Here is an 18,252-nt window from a genome sequence, read left to right on the forward strand (position 1 = left end):
CAACAAACAGAGCGGCCCGAGCTCTGCGTTTCACACCGCCGCGGGACTCTAATTTAATAAACCATCATTTGAAGCCATTATGAACAAAGTGCAACGTTTATACTGGAGGACAGCTTTATCCACTTTATTAATGCAGCCTTTATGGAATAGATACTGTATACCGCAACAGCTTGGTGCAGCTAGTTCACTGCTCCGACATGAATATTTGTGAAAGCAAACCAGCTGAAAAGGGAAAGAAATATTTGGTTTTGCCCCCTGGCTGCACATGACATCAAACAGCCCACACGCTGCTGCGAGGGTCTCTTCTAACCGTCCTGCTAAGCAGCAGGTCAATTTCACCGATTCCAGCTTTAAAATGGAAGAAAAACACAATTAACCTCCATAAAATGTAACGACCTCTCTTCATTCAGGGTCGTGAACGGGTAGGTAAAATGTGGGCGTGATGGCGTGTTGTAAAAAGTCAGTTACTGATGTTGTAAAAAAAAGAGGGAAAAAAAGGCAGTCAATAAATGTCTCCGGGTCATTTTGACCTTTCAGACAGTTATTGACTGATTATTTAAAATGCTGCTTCTGCTTATTGATTCATACTGTGTGTGTGTGGGTGGCAGGACCATAGCTCACCTCATGTGTACATTAAATAAAATCCATACCTGTTGGTGAAGGTTTGATCCGGCTGTGATCCAGGGCTCAGTTGATACCCGAGAATAATTATTTTTTCTTAGAGATACTGTTACCCGGGTATTTATAAGAAACAGTGAATGTAGTTTAGAAATATTTAATTAATTTGAAATCAAGACGTAATAGAATATGGCAATCTGCCTTTAATTTATCCTTCAAATCAGGAGTAGATGTGTTGCTAATGCTAATCCCTTTAAATGTAATTAACTATGCTTGCAACTAGAATTATACTGTGTTATAAATGGTATATTTATTGACCATGATGATTTACACAGAATAGAAAACACAACAGGATGTTTTTTCATCATAACATAAAGGTTAAATGAGTCATTTTGTCTCATATTCAGTCCTAAAATGGATTCCGCTTAGGGGTGGGTTGATTACATTGATCTCCCTCTAATATATGGTTTAATATCCCGTGAATCCGCAGCATGACTCACATCTAACACAGCTGCAGGGTCAATAGATTCAATACCCTTCTTGAAACAAAATGATTAAAGTCAAAGTACAGTACATCCCTCCACTGGTGGACACTCAATTCTTAATTTGTCTCGAGGAAAACAGGCGTTTGGGGTTCTGTAATTATAAAATCAATACGTTTATAAGGTGCAACGGATTACTCATGATGTCTCGCGTAGTTTCCTGTCCAAAGCACAGAGCTGTCTGAGGAATCCTCCGTTTGGGAAAATCCATCTTCGCTCTTTGACCTTATTGATGGCCTCTAGCAGGGTGTAGTGGTGTTGGATCATTAGGTAGGCCAGGACGAGGGAGGCAGACCTGCTCACGCCGACTGCACAGTGGACAAACACCCGAGCTGGTGGCAGAGGAAGAAAGCAGTGATCCTGAAGCATGAGTTGATACCGGGAGTTCACTCTGGATAAGATGAGTGACTCGCTCAGAGATAAGACTGAGGGACAATAAAAAAAAAACAATGTGTACTTACCACCAGCCGTTTCAAGTGCACTCTGAATATACTCTGCAGAGGGAAAGAAATAGCGGGAGAGGTCAAAGGACGGTGAGTCATCTGCAGGCACGCCATAATAATCCACTGTGGAGCCGTAGAAGTCATGGCTCCCCTGGCAGTTCATCCTCCCGTGAGCTACGTTCAGTACATGAGTGACACCCAGCTTCCACAGACTGTAGCGATCATTGGCCACTGACCTGAGGACAAAGGAAACAGGAATCTTAACAGGAAACACATTCAAGGGAAGCAATCGTGCATTCATTTTAATGTCAAAAACTCACATGTCACCAATGAATAAGTTGGGCCAAACTTCATCCACATGATTTCCAAAACGTTTTCCACCATATAAAAGCCTCACCAAGTCTTTTACTGACGGAGTGGCGGAAGAAGCTGCATTACTTTGCTGCAGAGTGTTCATAGTCGACTTTGTGAATCTCATTTGTTTGATTTCTTCTCCTAACTTTTACCTTCAAACTATGTTGAGGCTGTGCAATATATCTCGTTGGTACTGACAAGGTCTGGTGTCACTTGTCTATAATTAAATCAGTGACCTAATATCGAATTGTTGCTCAACCTCACGCCTCTATATGTTGAATATACACACTTCATGCTACCTAGATGCAGTTAATTACACAAAGATTTATTTTGTGTATTCGTAACAATGCCAATTCTGCAGAACAAAAGACTCGGCAGTACTCTCTTTTCACCAGCAGGTGTCGCTGCTGCGAAGCCGGCAGCGGGCCCCGTGTAGCGGATTTTACGTGCGCAGCTTCTCTGTGCATTACGGCCTGGTGTTGTCAACGCTATGCTAACCAGCGCGAAACAAGGGAGGCGAAATGATTTCCAACAAGCCACTCATACCGCAGCCACCGCTGAAACGAGCTACTCAGATGCTTGTAAGATGCCGTTTAGCGAGCTAGCTGAATAATTACGTTTCGGTATCGTCTTCTGTGACGTCTCAGCCCGGGTGAGTGGGCGTTGGGGTACACTTATTGATCAAGCTAACTAGCTCGTAGCATGCTAGCGTAGCGGTAGCTAGCATTAGAGCTGAATTAGCCTGCTTGGTGAAGAGTTGTAGGGATACGTGAAAATATGCGTTCGCTTGGTTTCTTGTTCGACCTGAATCAGGCACGCCTGTGGTTACGTCCACCAGGTGGACTAGTTATCTTCCCGTGACAGGATATTGAGTAAAAGTTAAAGAAAAAAATTAGCTTCTGGCCGCACCTCATTGAAAGCCAGTTGATGTGGGATATTGCAGGTGTTTTTTTTTGGTTCTTTTTCTAGGCAAAGTAGCCATACTCAGCTGATTTATCACTGCTCAGTAAACCACAAAGAGTACCCTTGTGTCATGTTTATGTCAACATACAATGAATATGTTGGTCACATTGGGACCAGATTTAGAGACAAGGTTCGTTACACTGAAGTTTAAACGAGGATCCTTCGGATTAGTGTCTAGGATGGATCGTCTCACAATAAGATTAGAGTCATCATCCATTTACCACTATTCTACAAGTCTTAAAGTCCCTGTTTGTTATCTAAGTTCCATGTCTGGAGTCAGTGCATATTTATCTAATCAAATCCTTGACAGCTTTTGCGTCACGTATTTGCTCAAGTTGTGAGTGCCCGGCTTGCCCCTGTAACGCAGTTGTCAGTTTTCTGACAAAGTGAAGCTATTTTCTGTCCACTGGCAGCGTTGATCGGTTTGTCTGCAATTAGTATTGCTGATTCAGTGGAAACACGAGCTGGTAAAGCTTACTTCTTAAGATTTCTTTGTTGGCAAGGAAGCCAATGAGGACCTGACACCTGACAGCTAAGAGGCAGGTCAGCTGTTCTGTCTTGTTTGATTGACTGTACTTTTTCTTCAGAGCGAGGAGGAAATGAGCCACCCGAGTGTCCGTCGCTGGACGCCCAAGCACGTCGCCAAGTGGCTGAGGGAAGAGGGCTTCTGTGACTACGTGGACCTCCTGTGCAACAAGCACCGACTGGACGGCACCAGTCTGCTGGCCCTCAGCGAGTATGACCTCCGCTCGCCGCCCCTGGAGCTCAAGGTGCTCGGGGACATCAAGCGGCTGATGGTGTCCATCCGCAAACTGCAGAAGCAGAACATTGACGTGCTGGAGGAGCTGGGTCTCCCCTTTGACGGGCACTCTCCCAACGGCTCCGGAGGCAGTCTGGACTGGCTGTGTAATGGAGACCCGGGCCGAGACTGTGACAGCACTGACACGGCGCCGGTGGGGGAGGAATATCACCAGTACACCAACGGGAAGTACAAGCAGCAGGCGAGACGCCTAGATCCAGAGTACTGGAAGACGGTGCTGAGCTCCATCTATGTGGTCTTTGTTTTTGGCTTCACGTCCTTCGTCATGGTCATAGTGCACGAGAGGGTGCCTGACATGCGCACCTATCCTCCACTGCCCGATATCTTCCTAGACAGGTGGGTGTGTTATTGCTCTAAACTGGTGCACGGGATAGCAAAAAAAAGCATTTGTCAACTGTGAAATGCCAAAGAGAGTGAGTGTAAAAATACACTTACGTATATCTAACTGTCCAGATGGTGGATATTATAACCACCCTACTTCCTTGTAGCATGTTTCTATTATTATCCTCCCGTATTCCTAATGGGCTAGCTTTGGTTCGAAGAGACCTTTTGAGTGTTTTTTTATTATTTTGAAGTGACCTACTTTGTAGTGTCAATTTCAGTGATGTTAGGCACGATTAAAAAAATGTAGAAGCATATTACAGTGAACCACAAATGCTCTTATTTAATATTAGTCATGAAACTTTAAACATCGAAATGAGAACATATGTGAAATAGTTCAGCCTAACTAAACCAAAAGGTTATTTTTAGGGCTGAGTCTAATGTTTAATTCAAGATTTAATCAATGATGTCATTACTGATTAATCTCAACCCTCCTGTTACCTTCAAGATTACTACTATCTTTTATCATTGGAGTCAATTTGACCCCAGCAATTCAAACAGATAATTATTATATTATAATAATTCCATATTTTCCATAAGTTTATGTATTGGAACTGTGTGCTTGTAGCGCATTAAATATTTTTTTTTTGGAGAATGCCTCATAATCAGGGTCCTCCTCAACATCATCCTCTGTCTCAGACACACCAAACCCAAATTGATTCAAATGTTTTACTTTGTAAATTATTTGATAATATACTGCAGGTGCAAGTTATTGGGCTTGCGGGTGCAGATTTTGTGTCTGACCTGTGGATGACCTTTTTTATACAGCTAAAACAGCTGGGGCCAAATTGAGCACCGATGTGTACAGCAACTGTACAGGACATTGAAGACATATTACCATGTTAATTTTATGTTTACCCAGTTGTCCCCATTAAATTAGAAGTGATCAAATATGAAGCAAAAATCTTTTTTTATAGATGTTAAACATTGAATAGGGTCAAATTGACTCCAAAAGTAACAGGAGGGTTTTAACATTGCTTCTTTTAACGGTCCACTACCCAAATTTGTTCAACCCACAAACACAGAAGTAAAACCGATAAATGCTGCAAATCCTCTCACTCAAGATCACCAGAGTACTTATGAATGTGCTGTGGACTCGTCATTTCAGTACTAATCGCTCCTTTCGTCTGCTTCCCACAGCGTGCCCAGAATACCGTGGGCCTTTGCCATGGCTGAAGCATGCGGAGTGATCCTCTGTAACATCTGGTTGTTGGTCCTGCTGCTCCATAAGCACAGGTAAAGGACCTGACAAATTATTATTGGGATTATTGGTATCAATATTGGCGTGTCGCAATCTACCAAGAAAATCGCATGTGTGCCTTAAACCGTTGGTCCCGACTTGCAGGTCCATCCTCTTGCGGCGCATGTGCAGCCTCATGGGGACGGTGTTCATGCTGCGCTGCATCACCATGTTTGTAACCTCGCTGTCCGTGCCAGGACAGCACCTGCAGTGCTCGGGAAAGGTAACGCCTGGTGAATTCTTCTACGATTCGTAAACACGGCTCTGCGGCTCTGTTAAAAGCAAAAAAGGGCAACAGCTGTTGACAGTTTCCCTTGTTGTCTTTGTCTAGATGTATGGGGACATGTGGGCCAAGCTGCAGCGCGCTGTGGCCATCTGGACCGGCTTCGGGATGACCCTGACGGGAGTGCATACCTGTGGAGACTACATGTTCAGTGGCCACACTGTGGTCATTACCTTGCTCAACTTCTTTGTCACAGAGTGTGAGTAGCTTCTAAGTCTGAGCAGATTTTATTTGATTATTTTACGTTCTACTCTGTGGGGGGACAGAACAAATTAAATGTATACATTGTAAGAGTGAACTATGTTGTTAAAAGACCAAGTGCTTTTTAGTAGCTGCTTGTCTGTTGTGGATTGTATTGTAAAGTTAACATTCTGAACAGTGTGCAGCCTTTTTAAAATCCTAAAATCTTAATTTAGTCTTTGAAATTGGAGTGTGCCTTGCGTACGCATCCCTTTCGGCGCCATAGCTACTAGATTTCGTCCACATTCACTCATGACAATTCTAGCAATTTATGAGCTGTTATTAACAGCCTTGACATCAGATGGTTAAAGTAGTAAATCACAAGAAATACTGTAACCATATCTGGGACCATTGTCTCTTTGTTGCCATCCAGTGTCCTTCAGCTGTATTGCAACTGAAAATAAAATGTAGCCTTCCTCCGTCTCCCCTTGACGGAAGTAGTCTGAATCTCAGAATGTGACCGACTTCTGCAAAGCTTTTAAACTCTCGACAACAACATAGCTAATTTCTTAAATGTATCCTCAATGGTTCTTTCTTCTAATTTTCACAAACAGACACCCCGCGCAGCTGGAACTTCATTCACACGCTGTCCTGGGTCTTGAACCTCTTCGGCATCTTCTTTATCTTGGCCGCCCACGAACACTACTCCATCGACGTGTTCATAGCGTTCTACATCACGACCAGACTCTTCCTCTACTACCACACACTCGCCAACACCCGGGCCTACCAGCAAAGTCGACGTGCTCGCATCTGGTTCCCCATGTTCTCCTTCTTCGAGTGCAACATTAACGTCCCCGTGCCCAACGAGTACTGCTGGCCTTTCTCCAGGCCGGCTGTGATAAGGAGGCTTATTGGATGACGGGCGGCGTGCTGTCAGACGCTCCTCAGCCTGCGCCGGGTGTATTGTGCTTTGTCCAGCTGCCAACGGAGCCGCCGTGTGATGTCGTCCTCGACGTAGAGCCACCGCTGAGATCCTGTTGGTACCGAGGCGTGATAGGATACACAGAGCCATACCTTATATTCTGTGATTTGTCTTCAAACCTGCTCCCCCTCCCCACCGGCCGCGCTTTTAGACCAATTTAACAAAATCCTCCAAAACCACCCAGACTTTCTTAAAGCCCCCCCCCCACACACACTGCTTGACTTTGAAAAGTGAGCACGGTGGAAATGTGTTGCCTATGTCTCTAAAGGGATATCATTTTATGTAGCAGAACTGCTTTCCTTTTAGTAGCTCTGATCCTTAAGAATCGTAAGCCCCTTTTTGAGTAGAGCACACGATCACAGGAAGCCACATAAAAACATTCTCAGGCAGCAGGTTCCCTAATCCTTCACAGCAGTACGCCGTCTTGTGTGCAATTAAAATACCCGCTCACTTCCAAGTTTAGATCTGGATTGTTCACTGAAAGCTTTGTCTTTCGTCCCGTTTTGTAAACTCTAAGGACCACTGTTATCAAAACATTACTCTAAGGACCACTGTTAAAGCAATATGTAAAGATCTAAATTACGCTGTTTTTCTGTTTCGTTGTGTTCATAACTACGAGTAACCTACGCTACTTCTCTGCCGCCCTAAGTCTTTCATTCCTTAAAATAGGAATAATATTACTTGATATAGACAAAGTGATTAATTGCTCTAATAATAATAATGTCATTATCAGCCAAAACATACAAAGATTGATTTCCACTTGTCTTAAGTATGATTCCAATTGCCAATTACCTTGAGTGTTATGAGAGGTTTCTCTGTGTAGAAATGTCCCAAATATTTCATATTTACTGTTTGATTGCCGTATGGTGTTAAAAAAAGAAAACACAGCTTAAAGTGTAAATGATAATAATTCTTTGACATTAACTTGTAGAAACAATTCTTTAAAAGGATTCAAAATTTGTATGTATTTGTTTATATTAATTTATTTCATTTTGTAACGGTCAATAGGTATTTTTATATTTAATATACGATGTTCCAGCAACATGCACATGAAGAAATATGTTTACAGTTGCTCATGACTATGTATTTATTTGCAACACATTGTGCTTTTTAAGTGTAATTTTGATTTCAGAGTGGCCTCTACATTTCATTGTGTCTAACCTACCACTGTAGTAAGATAGCTGCTATAATTACAGCGTGTTAGTGATTATCCTACATAGAGTTGACACTACAACTAATTATTTTATTGAGGAATGATTATGATGTTCAGGCAAAGCCACATCATTCGCTTCATGTTTCATTTAATCATTAAAGAGCTGAAAACAAAGATCCCTTTCTGACATTCTTTTTGTTTACAAAAACTATTGTTACAAAAGAATTATATAAGGACAAACTCTGAGCAACCAATACGTATGGACTAAGGTTTGGTTTTGTTTACTGGGGTCGGCTGCCATAATTTAAGTTTGCTACATAAGATCTGTGGAATGACACCACACCTAACCTTTGGGTAGGTTTGACAGTAACTGGTTAGGATCATTTTGAACCTCAATCAATTATGATAAAAAATATCTAACTGCATCTTGTGACTGTACATAGTAAACAGCATTTTTGTAGGTTGTTTTGTCTATGGGAAGTCTCAATGCAGTCTCCACCTGCCAGGACACTTGAATGGAAAACATGTATCTATAACTATGTAGATTGCATCACATTTTAAGTATTGGAATATATGTTCGTATTATTACGTAGTCAATAGTCAAATAAACTATGAATGAATGAATTATGACATTGATAATATAAAACAGTGTTACACAGCTGTGTATTATATATAATGAATATATATAATGAATTATTGTTCATTGTTGTATATGTGTATATTGTCCTGGCATAGGGAAGGTAATGAGGTAATACCAAAGAGTATAACAGCTCATTTTACGACATATACCGTATCGAAGATTAGCATATTGGTTACCATGGTTATATAGGTGTCTATCACTCGCCGGTGTTCTGGCAGCTCCCATTTGGCACGAAAAAATACCAACGCTTTTACGTCTGTCAAACCCCAGAGAAATGAACTGACTGACTTCAAAACAAAATCCTCACGTCGGTCCTATTTCCGACAGGCTCGAGATAAACGACTATATTTTGGGTCCTTCAGCGTCGAGGTCAGGAAGGTGTTTGTTGCGGTGTCTCCTCCATATCGTCCTACACCGGGTTCTGTCGCTATTTCAGCCGCTTTCCCACTTTCACAACTCGACAGCTACACACTCGACACCAGTAATACTCTGTAAGTACTGTAAGGGCCACACAATTACTCCTCCTGCTCAAGTTGTACTTTGTCTAGATGTCGAAGAAGGTTATCAAACGTCCCATTTGCTAGCAAGAAATGGCCCCCTACCACCCTCGTGTGTTCAAACCCCTGTAAAATACTCAAGGAGGCACCGGTAACGCTGTAAAAAGTGGTTTCATTTACCATTTAGCTAATAATAAATTAGTGAGCTATCCTTAACGGCGTATGTATCTAAGCTAACTCGCAGCAAATCCCGCAAAATGCCAAGTTCTACAAGTTCTACACCGGGCTGCTTTAATAATAATGATGATGCCGATATGTAATGGTAACGTTCACTCGAAAGAGATATTGGATGATGTTTTTGTCACGTATGCCGTCACACGTTTAGTCCCCCCTTGTGGTTCCTGTGAGAGAACCGTCCTCGTTGTCTAACCTTGACCAGAAAGGTGGCGCGTGCAGATCGCACGAGTCAAGCGTCAGTGTTTCATAATACAAACGTTATTAGGTGTGACAGCTGATAATGGGAGTTGAACATTGAAGCAAAATGGGTTAAGTAAAAAGTAGTGACCCATACCGTAGAACTTAACGGATTTACTGATTTCAAGTTGTTTAATGGCAATTCTGTTTTATTGTTTGCTTTATTTTCCAACATTGAGGTCAAAGTTCGATTGGAAATCTTTCAAGGGAAATTCGCTCGAATATTTTTTCTATGTTGAAGCAAAAATTGGCTCAATAAATATTTGATATTGTACATGTTCCCAGAAAAGATACATTTTGATTTCTGTCCTCGTTTTAGAAGTTTTTTCTGTACACATGTTTTAGTTTTTAACTCTGAAATTTTTTTACAGGAAAAATGGCGGTTCCTCCAACTTATGCAGACCTTGGAAAATCGGCAAAGGACATATTCAATAAGGGATATGGTAACTTGAAGAAAGATTAAAATCCAGTTTAATTAGTGTGTATTTATCTAACCTTTATAGGATAGGCCAGCTGCTGACGCATTTCAAAGGCCATTAAGTAGTTCCTCTTTTTCCTATTCTTTACAGGTTTTGGGCTGGTTAAGCTTGATGTGAAGACAAAGTCATCAAGTGGAGTGGTGAGTATAGTTACATTATAGTGCACTGCAGGTATTGTCAGGTGATTTAAGGTTCTAATATCATTATAAAAATATATAAGTCTATTTTTTTTACACCAGACACATCAAACAAACAATCAATCCCTCTTTGTAAGAAATACTATTGGTTCTAGCAGAATGAATTTAAGTCCTATAATTCAATTAAAAGAAAAACATCTTCCTAAAACAAAAGAAGTTAAAGATGCCTTCCAGAGCTTTGAGTAGATTATTTTCTTTTTATTAATGGGTGTAAGTATTCATTGGTGAACCAAAATGGTACATGGTTTTAGTTATTGTTCACAGGAGGGAAAGCCGCCTCACTCGTGTAAATTGATCCAAACATCATCAAAGTGTAATGTGCTTCTTTTATTAGGCCAGTCTGCAGCTAAAGATGCTAAACTAGTGATTTTATTGGCTAGTTATTTCTGTTTTAAACTGAATCAGCCGTTTTTAGATGTGACCTTCAAAAACATCTCTCTGTGATTATTATTTGTTCTGATTCAGCGGTCCACTGTTTAAGTCCCTCGCATGTGGAAGAACTACTCCATCATTCAATACTTCTCTCCAGTATCAATTTCCTCTCGTTTAACCTTTTCAGGAGTTTAAAACATCCGGCTCATCCAACGTAGACACCAGCAAGGTCAACGGAACACTGGAGACCAAGTACAAGTGGGCTGAGTATGGGCTCACGTTCACTGAGAAGTGGACCACGGAAAACACACTTGGAACAGAAATCTGTGTTGAGGATCAGGTAAATTGAAAACTTGACCATGTTCCTTGTAATCCAACTTGCAATGCAACAGCTCTCAATTAAGTGTGACTGATGGAATGGTTTTCTTCAGATCACCAAAGGGCTGAAACTCACTTTCGACACTACATTTTCGCCAAATACAGGGTGAGTTGCACTTTATGTATTATTATGAAATCCCCACATGCTGTCATTGTACGAAGTTCATCCTTCCTTCATTTTATTTATTTATTTTTTATTTATTTGAACAGCAAGAAGAGCGGGAAGGTCAAGACTGCTTACAAAAGGGAATACCTGAATGCAGGTGTTGATGTGGATTTGGATTTTGCCGGTCCTACGATCCACGGGGCGGCCGTAGCCGGCTACGAGGGCTGGCTGGCCGGCTACCAGATGACCTTCGACTCGGCCAAATCGAGGATGACTCGGAGCAACTTTTCAGTTGGTTACAAGACAGGAGACTTCCAGCTCCACACCAATATGTACGCTCCGTTTGTAGAGTTTGTAGAGTAACACAATTAGCTTCTTCATCTGATATTTATGTCGTGCAACGGTGCTCTTTTTGTTTTTTTCCTCTAACAGAAATGATGGTTCGGAGTTTGGTGGCTCTATTTACCAGAAGGTCAACGACCAACTGGAGACAGCGGTGAATCTTGCCTGGACTGCAGGCAGCAACGGAACTCGCTTTGGAATTGCTGCAAAATACCAGTTAGACTCCAGTGCCGCCATATCAGTAAATGTCTTCTATTTTTTCCCCTCACTTTTCTCTCTTCTCTTTTTTTTGAGGTGTCCAAATGTCATAGTTCTATAAAAACTTATTTTAAAGAAACATTTTGAGAGGCTTGCCCAGATTTTAAGTCCATCCAGTGTTTAAACTTAAACCATCAGAATTTAAGCTGTTTCCACCTCAGGAACGAGGTATTTAAACCGTAAACCATTACAAGCAAATACAACATAATATATTCATATATATTTCATGCTTTTTCCCTTTTGGTGTAATTTAAGTCTCTAAATGTGTGTCTTTGAAGTTGACTGATTTAATGTTTATTCTCCAGGCTAAGGTGAATAATTCCAGCTTGGTAGGAGTAGGATACACCCAGACCCTCCGGCCTGGTATGAACCACCTGACCTAATATCCAATTAAAAACGCACTTGCTTTTTTAATAGAAGAAAAAAAGTTTATTTTTTGTATTTCAGGTATGAAACTAACCCTTTCTGCACTGGTGGATGGGAAGAACATCAATGCTGGAGGCCACAAACTTGGCCTGGGTCTGGAGTTGGAGGCATGAGGATCTGCTCTAGACCTTTTCAATGGAAAGAAGAGAAACGTCAGCTCAATCTGATCCTTTGTGTTCCCGTCTAGTTCCGCAACAGATGTTTGAAAGAAGTGAAACCAAAATAAAAAAGAAGCGCAGTTCTCGTGGACTGTTAAAATGGAAACCGTTCTACCAGCCCCCTTTGTAACTAGTCATGTTTCAATCATGTGTATTTATCAGTTACTACTTCTACCAGTTCATCCTCAATCGTGATAGGATCGACCCTCTTGTGAAAGCAACGTGGAATGGATTCGAAAAACAAAACCTTTGTCACTTTGCTGCAGTGTGATAACATAGAATGTAAATCTGAGCTGTTAATTTGCACAGTAGATTATATCTCTTTAAGCTCTTTCTCCTGTTTTATTTGCACATAATATTTTTATTCTAGTGATGAAGTTCTACCCGTTGGACGGTTTACTCCAAGTTATGCTAATCGATTTAGTGGCTCGTCTTCCCCTGAGACCTCAGCTACCTTGAAGACCTTCCTCTAAGCTGCAAGACATTGCGAAATGGATTATTATTTTTCTCAGTGTGACTCGAGTCAATTGATATCAGAGTGAACCATCCACTCTTCTTCCCATTTCTGATGCTTGTCACACTAATCAGGAAGCGATCAATATGTCGGCGTGTGTCTAACCCTTTGCAATAAAGTCTTGAAATCAACCTAAATCCTCTGCTGAAAGTCAACATTATTGTTGCACCCCACATAGAAAGATGAAAATTCCATTTCACTTCCAATTTTAAATAATAATCCAACACAAAAACAATACATGGACAGTTTCTTTTTCAATCCAATTTCTTCACTATTTTATTCAAACTTTTTGAATACATTTTTCAGCTAGTGATCACATTTTCTATATAAAAGTTGGACTAATTTAAAAAGACTTAAAACCACAGTAAACTTTAAAAGCCTGTGAATCATGGCACTATGCATCTGTCCTACAATTTGATGGCTAGCGTGAGCCCGTCCCCCACGGTGAGCATGCTCAGGTTGACTCGAGCGTCTCTGTGCAGCTTCTTGTTCAGCTTGTCGATGGCCACGGTGTCTTCATCCCCAGGGGCCGGATTCAACACCTTCCCCCCCCACAGCACCTACGGGACCAAAAAACACAAGGTTTGGATGAGTAGCTTGTTTAAAGATCAGATGTAAATATGTATGCATGAGCCCTTACGTTGTCCACGGCAATGATTCCCCCTTTCCTCAACAACTGCAGAGACTTCTCGTAGTAGTTGTCGTAGTTGACTTTGTCTGCATCAATGAAGACAAAGTCGAATGTTTCCGCCTGGCCGTCAGACAGGAGATCATCTGAAAGAAATTAAGGTAAAATGTACTTTGGGTTATATTAAACATCTATATTATAACACACTTTGTCACTCAGGTCCACTGTATTCCCACTGCTGGATAAAACATACATCGTAAAAAAATCTATGTCATATTTGAAATATTTTGAATAATGTGAAACTGACTAAAAAAGAAATACTAAATAAAACCGGTCTGTGCATAAAAGAAAATGTTGTCAAATGTTGAAAAAGATTATTCTCTGGCTTATTTTGTAGATCTGAGGGTACAAAAAAACAAACCCAGCTTAATAGTTTTACAAAGAAATTGTCCAATCAAAACATTTTCATTTCAAAATCTTTTAGGCAGTAAGTGCAGGAAAAGCATTTACTTGGCGCATATATTATATTTTACAAAAATTACTGGTACGTTCAATAACAATCTTTTCTTTTAGGGGGGGTTGCTGCAGGTGGGGGCGACGCCCCTTTGCCCTCTATTGGTCAGCCGCCACCGTAACGAGTGGGATCGCTAATTCCGCGCACTCGCGGTAGTTCGCGAAGTAACCGCACATGCAAAGTCACGTGATCCTGATTACGCAACGTCACTAACACGTTGTCACGGTCGCTTCGGATGACAAACGAGTCCGATTTGACTTGATTCGGATGGAACTCCTCCACAGCCCCGAAATATATACACGCTGCTCAAGGAGACGTGACATCCTGGTAAGTTGCCGAAACTTCAGAAGTTATCATCCTCTTTTATTTAGCCATGCTTCAGGTAACCATGCAGCATGTGCCAGTCAGCTGGGTCGCCATTAGCACGGGACGCTTGGCTTAATAAATGTAGCTAAGACACAGCATGTTAAGTCGGACCTGATTGTGGTACCACGTGGTGGCTAATTAAAGGGAAATGGATCAGCTGTTGCACAAATCAACTTTTAATAATCAAAAAATGTATATATTTTTAAGAAAGCATAAATCTGACTTGTAAAAAGGATTGTTTTTGTATTTTTTAAATGTCTTCTAGTAACATTGGAGCTTCTCCTTTGCCTAATAGCCACGCTGTAATGGGCTCATTAATGGCATCACCCACCGGAAGGGTTTTTCAATGCGGGTTGTTCAGTTTTTTCAAGAAAGATTGACTTAAAAGATGAGCACGGACTGGTTTGATTTCTATAGAACTTCACATTTAACCTCTTTCAGGCATCCCAAATAAATGACACCTTTTTTAAATGTGATCATTTTGACACTTCTGACTATGGTCTTTGTGGGATGATGCATTTAATCTTTTGGGACATATGGAAAAATGTGTTCTTTTCATGCCAACACAAACCCGTTTGAATGAAAAGTAACTTTTGGATCAGAAAATTGTACACGACTCAATTGTAGAACACAAAGTTATGAAAAGAATTGCATTACTGCACCTAGAGTTTTCAGTGCTGGCTGTATGCGTAGATCAATCTTGTCCTCTACTCCAGCCTGTTAACAGAAAGACACCTTTTAAAAAAAGGAAAGTTTAACGTATGATGGATGAGTAGTCCTGCATTAAAGCATATCATGTTATTTGAGTTACATGTATAATATTTGGTTTTGTTTTGGAAAAAATACTTTTCAATAACCCCATTTTTGCCTGGATGTGTGACTCAATTTACACACTGTACAGTCTACAAAATTCCAATTGGTTATAAATCCCATGGAATGTATTAAGCATCTTAAATTACTTGGGATAAAGAAACTAGCCACTAATGAGCAGCTATTCCAAAATGCTGTATTCTTAGAAAGAAGTCTTCAGACTGTGACCAATAAGAATATACTGGAGTCATGACATGAAGTGCTGAAGGAAGCATTGATGCAAATAATTTGAGAATTAGTAATATGAATATTAAAACGGTTCAGAGCATGTTGGATGAGAACGGTACCTCTGCCCAGAAGGGTTTGCCGATGTTGGTGTACTCCTCACTGATGTCGCACGCCACCAGGACGCCATCGTCAGGCAAAGTCAGAGCGATGCTCAGCGTGTTGTAGCCTGTGTACACTCCTGCAATGAGAGGCCACTAAAATGAGAGCAATGGATGAGAACACAGAGATGCAGAGAGAAAGTAGTTGTGACGGGGGTTTGGGAAACTTGGCTTTGCTAGATCTCTTGTGTGATGGCCGCATGTAAGTGTAGTCTTTGGCTTTTGAGATGTGTGCTTGTGTGCAGCTGTGACGGCACTGCAGCGCGATGAAATGACTGGTCTTTACACAGTGAAGCATCAGTGTAGTTTGATTTCAAGTTGAAAATGAAACATCAGATCCAGAGGATTAAAAATGTACAAAAAGCATGAAGATTAAACGTTGGATCTCTACAGGGAGAGGTCTGCTGTGCACTGAATGGTTTACGATTGATGAATCTCAAGGATTTCAGGCGTACACGATCCAGAGACCAGATGTGACGTTCAGTCCGAAGGCCCTTACCGATCTCTAAGGCTTTCTTGGTTTTGATTAGTTTTGCCAGATTGGCCATTAACTGCGACTGCTCACAGGCGACCATCATGATGTTCCAGCAGTGGTCCATTGTCCTCTGAAAGCAATGAGCAGAAAACCGGTTGCATTAGATTTCTCAATTTGCTCTGTGAAACGTGATTACATCTGATGACATCCAGCGCTGAGCTGTGCCAGAGCACATCTGTATTCCGGACACTAAGGAGTGCTTACCAGTCTGAGTTTTTTCAGGACCGGATGCTCCCTCAAGGAGTTATTGAGGACGTATTGCATCAGTGGGTCGTCTTTTCCCCCGCAGTGACTTTTGGAGATGCTCATTCTGGAAGATTTCTTTTTCCCTGAGGACAAAATGTGAACCGTAAGACAATTATAAGGATCTTAAGAGCACGGTGATACCATTTGACCGTCCAGTTTATACATCTTTCGGGGAACTGAAGTCAAGTCTTAATGTACAGCAGTTAATAATAAGATTAAACTTGAGTGATCCTAGGGGGGGAAATGCAATTATTGCATTAAAAAGGAACAGATCCAGATAAAGAAATGAAGACTGGCAATTGTAAGACAATATACTGACACCATGTGCAAAATACAACTAATTGGGCGTCTAGCATTTTATGCATTCTAGTGTTTATCCTTACATTTCCTCTGTTTGTACATTACTGGATATTCCATTCTTTGCATTTTGCCATTACAAATGGTCATGGTCAAAACAGGCTGGAAGGGGAAATCAATAGTAGAAGGGGACTTTGAACTGGGCGGCTCTGTTTGTGGCTTTTATTTGTAGGCTCTGTATACCTTTCTTGGGTAATAGTCCTGCACACACTGCTGTTTCTGTATGATATATTACACTATAAGATGCATACTGTATGAGGTGCAAAAATTGGATTGACATGATCTAGCATACTTTTATAATTTTTCTACCAACAAGTAATATGAATGTATTAAAACGCTATATAGTATTTTAAGATTACATTGACATTGACCTCCACCGGCAGATCGAAAATTCGGAGTATAAAGTAGTATCTTTACATCGAAGATTTTAAAATCCCACTTGATTCTACTCGGTCCAGACCACATAAACTAGGATCAACAGAGAAACCCACTGCGGGGCGTTATTATTATTATTATTAAAATGGCCTCAAATACTAATTTACTACTAATCTGTGTACTTCCCATTCCGCTATATAAATCGGATTGAGATTGAAGACCTCAGCACTGCCCTCTATTGGTTTAAACCGCCCGGTACACGCCACTGTGCGGCAGCGACGCTACCGAGCTTTAAAGTGGGAAACGGCTTCTTCTCGCTTACCAAATAAATACCCGACCAGCAAAACGACTCCCAGCGTGACGGTTCCGGCCATTGCCTCTTTAGAAATGTTACGAAACGACATGACGAGTGACGACAACGGCGTTTACCTCCCGATACAACGTGATCGCGGCCGGCCGCAGCGCTTCCGCGTTGGTTTAGCGCCGTGACCGTAATACCGCAAATAGAGGTAAAGCGCCGTGACCGTAATACCGCGAATAGAGGCAATGCGCCGTTACCGTAGTGCCGCGAATAGAGGCAAAGCGTCGTTAGCAGCAGCGCCTTTGCGATGAAAATCGCTTCAACCGGCACGTATTGTTCTGTTGCGTCTCTGCGTGTTGTATAAATGTACCGCCATCATGTTTGGCGACTCAAACTAAAAACCAATTGCACAAATGCGTATTTGATCGATCTTTGTTAACTCGACAAATTCCCTAATCGTGAATAAAAACATGTGACGTGCAGAGGTAAGGCTTTAGCTCTGACACCCGTAGCTGCAAACTGATTTTATGAAGGAAAGTTAAAATAAAACAACCAACAACTCACCAAGTTGCGTGAGAACACTGGTCCTTCGGTCTGACTGTGCGCCAAAATGAATTCCTGCATAAATGGATCGGTCAGGCATGAAGCGATGACAGTCATATGACCGGCTGCTGCCCTCATGATAGGTTTGTCCAACAGACGCCCACGCCGCGGCGCAACTCACCGTGGTAATGCGACGTCGTGTGCAACTGTAGTGGTCGAAGTATTCCTCCTTCCCATCAGTACATGCAATAAAATCCTCAAAAAAAAAATCGGACTGACTCCTACATATTTATCTTCAACTATTTATTTGACGATACTATATTTGAGTTGTATATGCAGAAATAAGACAGTTGAGCAGGGAATAGACAAGTTTCTTTTTACTTTATTAGGA

General features: G+C 41.3%; 4 protein-coding genes across 7 annotated transcripts; 2 read left to right on the plus strand and 2 right to left on the minus strand.

Annotated features, from left to right (window-relative positions):
* Positions 1-137: 137 nt before the first annotated feature.
* Positions 138-2,310, minus strand: si:ch211-223p8.8 (dual specificity protein phosphatase 13A family protein). Its single transcript, XM_037463698.2, has 3 exons — positions 1,924-2,310; positions 1,622-1,839; positions 138-1,492 (listed from the first exon to the last, which is right to left on the minus strand). Exons 1-3 carry the CDS (start codon positions 2,079-2,081, stop codon positions 1,299-1,301), a joined length of 570 nt encoding a protein of 189 aa, XP_037319595.2. The 5' UTR covers positions 2,082-2,310; the 3' UTR covers positions 138-1,298.
* Positions 2,311-2,409: 99 nt separating this feature from the next.
* Positions 2,410-8,151, plus strand: LOC119212860 (sphingomyelin synthase-related protein 1-like). 2 transcript variants are annotated; one of them, XM_037463689.2, is made up of 6 exons: positions 2,410-2,538; positions 3,508-4,076; positions 5,262-5,357; positions 5,467-5,584; positions 5,693-5,843; positions 6,439-8,151. In XM_037463689.2, the coding sequence occupies exons 1-6, from the start codon at positions 2,479-2,481 to the stop codon at positions 6,741-6,743; spliced, it is 1,299 nt and encodes a 432-aa protein (XP_037319586.2). In that variant the 5' UTR covers positions 2,410-2,478; the 3' UTR covers positions 6,744-8,151. The 2 variants fall into 2 exon arrangements, with proteins under 2 accessions (XP_037319586.2, XP_037319587.2); XM_037463690.2 differs by having other exon boundaries at positions 2,432-2,609; positions 6,439-8,150.
* Positions 8,152-8,919: 768 nt separating this feature from the next.
* LOC119212861 (voltage-dependent anion-selective channel protein 2) lies at positions 8,920-12,937 on the plus strand. Of its 2 annotated transcripts, none has more exons than XM_037463692.2 (9): positions 8,920-9,090; positions 9,942-10,013; positions 10,140-10,189; positions 10,806-10,958; positions 11,050-11,102; positions 11,207-11,434; positions 11,535-11,685; positions 12,008-12,065; positions 12,150-12,937. In XM_037463692.2, exons 2-9 carry the CDS (start codon positions 9,947-9,949, stop codon positions 12,239-12,241), a joined length of 852 nt encoding a protein of 283 aa, XP_037319589.1. In that variant the 5' UTR covers positions 8,920-9,090; positions 9,942-9,946; the 3' UTR covers positions 12,242-12,937. The 2 variants fall into 2 exon arrangements, with proteins under 2 accessions (XP_037319589.1, XP_037319588.1); XM_037463691.2 differs by lacking the exon at positions 8,920-9,090 and adding an exon at positions 9,623-9,641.
* Positions 12,938-13,046: 109 nt separating this feature from the next.
* Positions 13,047-18,040, minus strand: LOC119212862 (catechol O-methyltransferase domain-containing protein 1-like). Of its 2 annotated transcripts, none has more exons than XM_037463694.2 (7): positions 17,883-18,040; positions 16,244-16,368; positions 16,004-16,109; positions 15,466-15,584; positions 14,971-15,025; positions 13,441-13,574; positions 13,047-13,360 (listed from the first exon to the last, which is right to left on the minus strand). In XM_037463694.2, the coding sequence occupies exons 1-7, from the start codon at positions 17,959-17,961 to the stop codon at positions 13,208-13,210; spliced, it is 771 nt and encodes a 256-aa protein (XP_037319591.2). In that variant the 5' UTR covers positions 17,962-18,040; the 3' UTR covers positions 13,047-13,207. The 2 variants fall into 2 exon arrangements, with proteins under 2 accessions (XP_037319591.2, XP_037319590.1); XM_037463693.2 differs by lacking the exon at positions 17,883-18,040 and adding an exon at positions 17,340-17,506.
* Between the last annotated feature and the right edge of the window lie 212 nt (positions 18,041-18,252).

The sequence above is a fragment of the Pungitius pungitius genome, chromosome 21 (assembly GCF_949316345.1).
Source record: "Pungitius pungitius chromosome 21, fPunPun2.1, whole genome shotgun sequence".
Classification (NCBI taxonomy): Eukaryota; Metazoa; Chordata; class Actinopteri; order Perciformes; family Gasterosteidae; genus Pungitius; species Pungitius pungitius.